The sequence below is a fragment of the Physeter macrocephalus genome, chromosome 8 (genome assembly GCF_002837175.3).
Source record: "Physeter macrocephalus isolate SW-GA chromosome 8, ASM283717v5, whole genome shotgun sequence".
NCBI lineage: Eukaryota > Metazoa > Chordata > Mammalia > Artiodactyla > Physeteridae > Physeter > Physeter macrocephalus.
The window spans coordinates 54346297-54356358 of NC_041221.1; the positions used below are offsets into that span (position 1 = coordinate 54346297).

General features: G+C 42.0%; 1 protein-coding gene across 1 annotated transcript in view; it reads right to left on the bottom strand.

Annotated features, from left to right (window-relative positions):
• The window catches only part of HCN1 (hyperpolarization activated cyclic nucleotide gated potassium channel 1), a 384981-nt gene extending 375856 nt beyond the window's left edge, over window positions 1-9125 (bottom strand). Inside the window, exon 1 of the mRNA XM_007108331.2 lies at window positions 8719-9125. Coding sequence (XP_007108393.2) covers window positions 8719-9125 — 407 coding nt within the window. The remainder of the gene's footprint in view (window positions 1-8718) is intronic.
• Window positions 9126-10062: the final 937 nt, after the last annotated feature.

The window sequence follows — 10062 nt, forward strand, 5'->3', positions numbered from 1 at the left end:
CCCTCAGAATGGGAGAAAATATTTGCAAATGAAGCAACTGACAAAGGATTAATCTCCAAAATTTACAAGCAGCTCATGCAGCTAATATCAAAAAAACAAACAACCCAATCCAAAAATGGGCAGAAGACCTAAACAGACATTTCTCCAAAGAAGATTTACAGATTGCCAACAAACACATAAAAGAATGCTCAACATCACTAATCATTAGAGAAATGCAAATCAAAACTACAGTGAGGTATCATCTCACACCAGTCAGAATGGTCATCATCAAAAAATGTACAAACAATAAATGCTGGAGAGGATGTGGAGAAGAGGGAACCCTCTTGCGCTGTTGGTGGGAATGTAAATTGGCACATATATACAATGGAATATTACTCAGCCATAAAAAGAAATGAAATTGAGTTATTTGTAGTGAGGTGGATGGACCTAGAGTCTGTCCTACAAAGTGAAGTAAATCAGAAAGAGAAAAACAAATACCATATGATAACATATGTATATGGAATCTAAAAAAAAAAAATTATGAAGAACCTAGGGGAAGGACAGGAATAAAAATGCAGACGTAGAGAATGGACTTGAGGACACGGGGAGGGGGAAGGGTAAGCTGAGACAATGTGAGAGAGTGGCATAGACATATATACACTACCAAATGTAAAACAGATATCTAGTGGGAAGCAAGCGCATAGCACAGGGAGATCAGCTCGATGCTTTGTGACCACCTAGAGGGGTGCGATAGGGTGGGAGGGAGACGCAAGAGGGAGGAGATATGGGGATATATGTATATGTATAGCTGATTCACTTTGTTGTAAAGCAGAAACTAACACACCATTGTAAAGCAATTATACTCCAATAAAGATGTTAAAAAAAAGAGTTCTGTACTCACTAAGGAGACCCTTACTTAATCCTCCTGGTTTCAGCATGGCTTTCCTGGAAACTATCTCTTAACGCCTCCCTTCATTTCCTGAACACTTCTGCAGTTCAATGGTGAAGGATTGTATAAGTAGAATAATTTCTCCATTAGCTTTCTATTTTCCAAAATGTTTTTGAGATCCCTTGTTCTCTGCTTTCTCCTCTTTCTTCTAGTTGTCTATGTATTTTTGTTTTTATTTCACATTATTTTGGGATGGTTTCGGGAGGGAGGAAGAATAAATGATCAGGTCTAACATACTGTTTTCCCACAGGTGTGGAGAATTATTTATATCGGCAGCCTCGTTTCTTTTTAGGTAAAAGAGTTGGAGTGACAGAATCAAGATTCCAAAGAGCTGAACTCCTGGCCCAGTTCTTACTATCTATCTATGTCACCAGGTTTATGCTGCTTAACCTCCCTGCAGTTTCATTTAGTCCTCTGTATACTGGACAGGAAAATGTAATAGTTGAGACATGTACTTGCAGGTGGCAACAGGAGGGGATGCCAAGTATTGCTGTAAGGGAAGAAAGAGCTTTCTTTATCTGGATTTATTAATGTAAAGAATAAATGTGGCACACTCTGGTTGGAGACTAATTCTTTGCCCATTCATTCAGTAATATTTCTTAAAAGTCTGTTATGTCGACCCAGAAATTTCACTTCTAAGATAAATGAAAATATACCTCTGCACAAAAAATATATAACAGTGTTCATACCAGCAGTATTCATAAAACCAAAAGCTAAAAATAATACAGATATCTATCAACGGATGAATGATAAAATTTGGTATATCCATATCAAAACAAAGTACTGAAACATGCTGCAACATGGACCAAACTTGAAAACATTATGCTAAGGGAAAGAAGCCAATAACAAAAGGTTACATATTGTATGATTCCACTGATAGGAAATTTCCAGAATAAAAAAAAAAAATTCTATAGAGGCAGAAAGTAGATTAGTGGTTGGACAGAGCTGTGAGGGGAGGAAGGGAAGGAGAAAGACAAAAGTGAGCGCTAATTGGTATGGAGTTCCTTCTTAGAGTGATAACATTTTCTAAAATGGATTGTGGTTATGGTTGCACAACTCTGTGAACATACTAGAAAGCAATCATTCCCTTTAAATGAGTGAACCGTAATGGTAGGTAAATAATATCTCAAAAAAAACTGTAAAAAAATAAAGCATCTGAGAAAGCTTAGCAGGAAAAAAAAAGTCTATTATGTGCATTTTTATGGCATTAGGAATATAAAATTGAATAATACTGATGAGGTTGTGGAGCTTGAATTCTAGTGGAGGGACATACATAAAATATAAATTCTGATGAAAGAAGAGGCCCAGAGAGAAAATAAAATGGGGGGTGGTGGAGGTGAAGGTGATCACAATGATTAAACTGAAATCCAGATGACAAGGAGAAACTAGCTATGATGCAGAATGACAAAAAGTGAAAGGAGAATTTCAGGCAGTGGGGTTAAATGTCACATCAAAATCTCTGTGGCAGGAGAGAACTTCAGCTGGTTCTAGGAGCTGAAAATTTACCCTGGTGGCTGACGACAGGGAGGAAGCGAGTGGTGTGTGACGAGGTTGCCCACATAGGTTGAAATTATGCAAGGTCCTGTAGCTCATGTAAGGTTTGTCAGATGTATTCAAGAGTAATGGGAAGGCCTCAAAGGACTGTAAGCAGCGCGATAACATCATTAGACACTGGATAACAGGACATGACTTACGATCACTCTTACTACTCTATGTACTCTATGATCAATAGAATGGAGGACAATTTTGACTTTCTATCCTAAAACTGCCTGTGAATATCTAAACAAGAACATCAGCACTGGTGAACCCACGTCACTTATAATTTTAAGAAGTGTCTCAATTGATAGCAGTATTCATTGGTAAAATGAACAGGTACAGAATATAATGAAGAAAAGTTATGCACAAAGATGTTTGCTGCAGCACTGTTTACAATACTGAAATACTGGAAACAAACCTGAACATATAAAATTTGTAAACAGTTGCTAACTCTATGTGTATGTAATTAGCCTTACTTCTTTAGAGTTATAAATAACATCTTGAAAATAAAAACAGGTCTATGTAAATAAGATTGTTAAATTGTAAATCTGAGGCATGCATAATTTTGCTACTTGCTTTAACTGAGTGGTCAGTTATTAGGTGAAACGGTTGAAGAATATTATGAGGAAATTAATGAATAAACTTGAAAAGGGTCACAAAATCAATTTTTATTACTCAAACTTGGGTGAAGTGTCAGATAAATGAGCATTTATCAGATGTCCCATGTATACAGATGTCCCTTGAACAGTTTCTCTCTCTCTCTCTCTCTCACACGCATGCATGCACACACACACACACACACACACACACACACACACACACACACACACACACACACAGAATTAACAGAGCCATGAGGTTTATTCTGCAAAAACAGAAAATTCCAGGATGAACCAGGAAGCACCGCCATTTTCCCCTGAATTTTTTGGGGGCGGTGGGAAATAATGCTAAGTTGTACATCAAGATGCCTTCACACACACACACAAAAATTATTTTTAGAAGAAAATGTAAGTGAAAATTGTTTTTTATCCTAGTGTATGCAGACTTTTTCTTCATTACCACTCCCTCTCGTCCTAAAATATATGGTGTCAGCCTAACTCATAGTTTGCTACTTGTTTGCCCAAAATGGTAAAATGAAAATTTGCCACAGACCCTTGAACATGTTCAGTACTCTGCCTGCAGTGCTGATGGTCTGCCATAATTTGTATGATACCTACAAGAAACTCTATTGGAAAGTCTTCATCCTAAACCCAATTTTTGTCTCCAAGTAAGGGAGTGAATTATCTGCTAAATGTAAGAATTACACTCAGGATAGCAAAATGCTCACATCAGGATCACAGATATATTTTGCTTGCCTCATACTCACTCGGGGACACAGGTTCATTGAGTGGAATAATGCAGAGTTACAAATACTATTTAAATTGTTTTCTGGTGTTGGTGTTATTTTGATTTCTGGTTTTCGATCAAGCAGATATAGTTTAACTAGATACTGTTAAATGACCCTATGATAGCAATGGTAAGTAATATATGGTTCCAATGCATTTGAAACTCTCATTATTATTCACCATGCAAGTTCATAAATACAAGCCCACATAATTAAATATGAATTGGTAAAAGTGCTTCTGCCCAAGGACTCAATTTACACCATGTCCCCAAAAGTAGGTTTAAAGGCAAAGTTGCTCAGAAAAAAATGGAAAATATCTTGTAATATTTTAATAGTATGATCACTATATCTATTAACTGCAATTAAATAATGAAATATTTAATAAAATTTAAAGTTTTATAGCTTACATGTATACTAAGAAAAAGTAACTGAATAAATTCATACCTCCGAATCTTTCAAATAGTTTCCCTTTAATTGGGCCTAACAGTTGCTAGAGCCACTAAGAAGAATTTAATTGAATTTATAAGATATAAAAAGGTTCACCTAACAGGAAAAAAAGTAAATTCTTACGGTCAATTTTGGCTGTGTTGATATGGAAAGCAAATAAAATGAGCATTGCTGGGAGAATACAGTGTTTTCAGCACAAAGATAACATAGCAGTAGGCTAATTAGTCCTTCAACCCCAGAAGGTTGAACTGTTTTCTCAGGAGAAGCTCCTAGAAACAAGCGTTCTCTCTCTGACTAACTGTTATATGGAGGAAGCTTCCCTTCACTAATGAACACATCAGTGATCTCTGACATCAGCACAGTTGTGGATGCGACATGAGGCAGAGACGGAAGCCCAGATATGGCAGAATCTTCAGGAAGTGACTCCCATCTCTATACAGTCCTTGTGTACTTATGACACAATAAGCTTTTCACAGTTATTCACACTCATTGATGAAAAGCAGTGGAAGAAATAATGAGTCAAGATATAAAATCTCCTCCCTTACCAGAGGCAAGAGGTTTGCTGGCCTTATATATGGAATGGGAGCATTATTGTTAAAAAAACTACTTATGTAAGCATGATCCAACAAAATAATGTCAGAACCTCTGAAATGACAAATAATCTGTTGATAAATTCTTCTAAGGTAAATTACTCACATAATAACAAACATCCACAAAAGTCCTCTAGCTATTCTTTCAATGCACTTGAATGATTATATCATAACTATGGATTGGCTATGAAAGCACAATGCTTGACCAGTGTCACTTTTTTATTTAATGAATGAAAAGTAAAGTTTTAGCTAATAAATGTACAATCACTGTTAGTAATCTCAAAATCATATTTAACCTTCAAATTAAATATTTGTGTGTGTGTGTGTTGTTCACATGAAACTCAGTAAGACTGAGACCATGTCCTCACCACACAAAAATCAGTGTAATCTTATTTTTTAAGTAACTATAGTCTCCCTAGTTTGGGTGATTATATACCATGGTATAAACAAAAACATACAATTTTTTTTTACTAAATTCTCTAGCTCCCCCCCAGCTATTTCCAACAGTATTGATGGTATTTGATGCCTCTTTAGTCCCTGAAGGTTTCTAACATAATCCCCCCTGAGAAGGAAGGGAAATACAGGGCCTCTGCCCTGCTTACACCGGAAGTAGGAGAAAACTACCCTCCAGACACAGCAATAGCACTCTTGGGCCCAGGCTGGTGAGAGCAGCACCGAGCTAGCTCTCTGGGAGTCTCAGTGGAAGCAAGCCCTGCTGCCTGAGGGAAGGAGAAAGGAGCCTGACTTAGAAATCAATCATCCTGAGAAGGGACTAGACCGCTAGCCACAGCGTTCAAGTCCTGACATGCCCTGGATGGAGTGGCGGGCTCATGCTACACTCAGCAGTGTGGGGCTGACCAAAGAGCTGCCTGCAAAACTTCCCTGGCCCTGCAAAGGCTTAGGATAGTGAAGGGAAAAAGCCCTGGGTATCTTTAATTTCTGGTATCACCCCCATTCTCCATGGAAATCTATTCTTAAGTGTCACTTTCTCAGCCACTAAATGATTACTGAGCTTAAGTTTGGCATTTGTATGAAACATAGCAAAGCACTTCCCTTAAAGTGTCTTCATCAGGGAAGGGTCTGAGGTGAAGAGATGACTATAACATTTCTGTTGTGTGGGTGATTACTCCCATATGGCTTTTCCTTTAGGAAAAAAAAAAATACTGCCAGAATTGTCTTTCTTATACTATAACATTTCTGTTGTGTGGGTGATTACTCCCATATGGCTTTTCCTTTAGGAAAAAAAAAAAATACTGCCAGAATTGTCTTTCTTATTTTTGCTTTTTTCATTACGTTATCCTGACATATTATAGATTTTGAGAAATCTTATACTGGTATTGAGATCATGTAAAGACATCAATGAAATAATAATAAGACTTAAACATATACAAGCAAGTATTTATATCTCTTCCTTAGTTTGTCGTTTTAGAAAACCGGTGTATATAGTACTTGTGAGTTTTTTATCTATTTTTTTCAGATTCCTTCCAGTTAAAAACCTAAATCATAGTAGCTGTTTAATTTATGTCTATCGTTTTCTTTTTCCAATTATGCAAGGGAAAATCAAATATTCCAAACTGTTCCACAGCATTGTTTGTTTAGGGTATTAGTGCACTCTTTAATCATCTCTCATTTCTTTAAAATGCATGATAAAATTGAACCATCAACGGATTTCAATTTCTTCCTCTGTTAAGTAACAATTTTTTTGTTTTAAAGAGATATTTTGTCCTATATGATTCATTTGGGAAAATGTGGAGAATCTTTAATTTCATGAATTTCATTTATTCAAAAGATTTTGGCACAGTATGCCAATTCCTGAAAGGTGGCCCCATGGTTTTTATGTAGTAACTGATGAAAGTTTAATTATTTGATATAGTCTACCATTTTGAAAAGTGTAGTCTCTTTTCACACTGTTCAAGAAATAAAAGTATCATAAGTAACCATTTAATTGAGTGTGAAATTAAATAAAGTTTAGCATTTTATTTGCATGTAAATATTGAACTACATGTATTTCTGGAAAGCTATGCTTGCTTTACTTATTAAGACTGAAGGCTGTTTCCATGTAAAGTGTTTTCATGAAAACAATTATAATATGTGTTGCAATATATTTCCATTGAAGACTGAGGTACAGATAATATTCTACATTTTATTTCAACCTTTAAAATTCTAAAGAACATGAAAATCTTATATACCTTAGAACAGGGTCATTCATAAGTTTGCTTCTATAAGTATCTCCCTAATGGAGGAAATATGTTTGATTATTTAGTAGATCCTTTTCATATGAACATTTTTTCTGTCAAATTCTTAATTTTCCATAGACTATAAATGTTGTTAGGTTTCATAAGTCCTCCTTTGGACTTTGCTATGGGTTTTGCAAGTAAGAACCTTACACATTCCACACTTCCTAAAATCCATTCACCCTATTCATAAATAATAGTGGCTACTTATTTCTGAGAATATATGTTGTGTATATATATCTCGGAGAAGGTGAAGACAGTTGCTCCAAGGCTTTGTGTGGCAGGAGTATGGGTTTTCCATAGCTAATGTCATTCAGAACTGTGGACAGCTCCCATTAAGGCGCGGAGTTGAAGGCAATGTCCCTTAGCTTCTAAACATAACTCAAAGTAATGCTGCTTTTTATTGCTACATTCGTTTGCTGTTTAACAGCCGCCTATTAAAACTTCTTAGTTTGTGCACACACTCTTTTTCTTCTTTTTCCTTTCCGAACGATTTCAGCAATAAATGGATAGGTAGATGTCACCCAGAGTTTTAATTTTTGGGTGTTTTGTTTTGTTTTTTTAATTAAAAGCCCAGCCTTCTTCCGGCGCTAATATAACGTGACAGCAGGGTGTTCGCGCACTAATAAGAGGATCTACTTCACGACCTTCATTTGATAATCTCTAAACATGCTTATAACCGAATGAATACTTGGGCAACAAATAAGATCAGGAAATGTCTTAATTTTAATTCACCGAAGCAGAGTTTCCTTGACAGCTGACAGCTCTCCCGCCCTTGTTCCCGAGTTGGGAAACGGGAAAGAAATTTCTGAAATAGACTAGTAGCCAAGGTCAAGAAAAGGTGTCCCTCTGTTTCAGGAAGGGGGCTCTGGAAACGCCCCCTGTCTCCGTTTCAGGAACTCGAGGCTTCCTGTCACACTCCTGCCCCACCTGGCAGCGCCAGCTCCACTGAAATCTCAAGTCAGGGACTCTCCAAGCGCAAATTACCCTTCCTCAGCCTGCCAGCCACTATCCTGAAGCAAGGCACTGAGGATACCCAGCGACTATTAGCGGATGAGAAACAGACTAATAACACTCCGCACAGGCGAGAGAGGCTGGACCGGCTGGGACCTGTGAGTCACTGTCTCCGGTCGCCCAATCCTCTCCTCAAACCCAGGGGCGCCTTCTTCCCCTCTGGGAGGGACCCACTTCTTGGGGGAGTAGCGCGAGGGAGGGTGGCACCCCCAAGACGACTTTCTGGCCACTTTCTTACACTCTCATCTCCGAAGGGAAAGTTTCCTTGCACAACTTAGCATCCTCCCATCCGGGGGTCACCGTGGCCTTCTTCCCCGACCTGGCCCCAAAGTTCCCGAGGCAAAGCAGGAGAACCTCCCCGGGGTGCCCGGGCAACAGGAACACATCAGACAACCTCCTCCTGGGTGGAAACTAGTTGTGGAAGAGTCGAGCCTGCCGCCCGAGTGCAAGCCTCCGGCGGCGCCGCCCGCCGCCCGCCCGGCACCCCCTCCCCGCGAGTCCCCGTGCGCCCCCTCCCAAGGGCGGGGAAGCGCGTTTGAGGGCGCGCCCGGAAGGGAGGGTGGGGCGGCGACAGGGAGTCCTCACCTGAAATCGCTGTAAGGGTGGATAATCCAGAAGCCTGCAGTTTTAACCCTTTCCTGCTCCTTCTCCACCGCCTTCTGGCTCCCAAACATGCGGAGGGAGAATTTGTTGACCCCGGGCTGCAGCATGGAGGTGAACTGCCGCTGCATGAAGCCGTACTGCCGCCGGGGCCCCTCGGCGTCCTCGAAGCCCCCGGCCGGCTCCTCGCCGCCGCCGCCGCCGCCGTCCACCTTGAAGCACACGGAATTGCCCTGTTCCTTCCCGCCGGCCCCGCTGCCCCCCGGCGGGGTGCCCAGGCGCTTCTCGGCCGCGGCAGGCCCCGCGCCCGTCGCGGGCGCCTTGGTGGGAAAGACGCTGTTGCCATCGTCCCTGCTGTTGGACGACGAGTTGGGCTTGCCGCCTCCTTCCATGCCCGGGGGACGCGGCCGGCGACGGCGCGGGCTCCAGACTCGCCGGCCGCCCGGCGCCGGGGAAACGAAGCGGAGGGGGCAGGGGCCCGATCCGGCAGCCGCCGAGCCCGGCTGCCCGTCGCGGCGGCGGCGGCGGCGGCGGCGGCTTCTGCTTCCCGCCCGCGCCGCTGCTCGCTGCGCGCCTGGCTCCCGCCGCCGCCGCTGCCCTCAGTGGCTGCGCTCCCCGCTCCGGCGCGCCTGGTGCTGAGGCTGAGGCTGCCCGAGCCAGGCGAGGCTCCGCTCAGCCCTCGCGCGCCAGCGCCTCCCGGAGGCTGCCCTCTGCTGGCCGGAAAGGGACTCTCTCCGCCCGCACGCCGCACGCTCTCCCTCCACTCTTGCTCCACTTCTGCCCAGCGTGACATTGAACTCAGGAGCCCTCGAGATATTTATTCGCACGTGTTGTGAAAGACTCGGTGTATGTTTGCATGAAAAAGGAAAGAGAGCCATAAAGACAGAGGGAGAAAGACTGAGCCAGCGGATGTATATTTATCCAAAAGAAACAAACATCCTTGAACTCATTGAGACCTTGTCATATTGAATGCCTGTTTGAATGATGTTACAGATCGGGAAAGGGAGAGAGGCTGGCTCTGCGTGCAGAAAATTCACCGTACAGCTAGGTATACATAAGAAAGTAAGATCTGACAATGGATGATAATCTTTTTTTTTTTTTTTTTTTCGCAGTACGCGGGCCTCTCACTGTTGTGGCCTCTCCCGTTGCGGAGCACAGGATCCGGACGCGCAGGCTCAGCGGCCATGGTTCACGGGCCCAACCGCTCCGCGGCAAATGGGATCATCCCGGACCGGGGCACGAACCCGTGTCCCCTGCATCGGCAGGCGGACTCTCAACCACTGCGCCACCAGGGAAGCCCAATGATAAATTTAATGAGTGGAAGTGAAC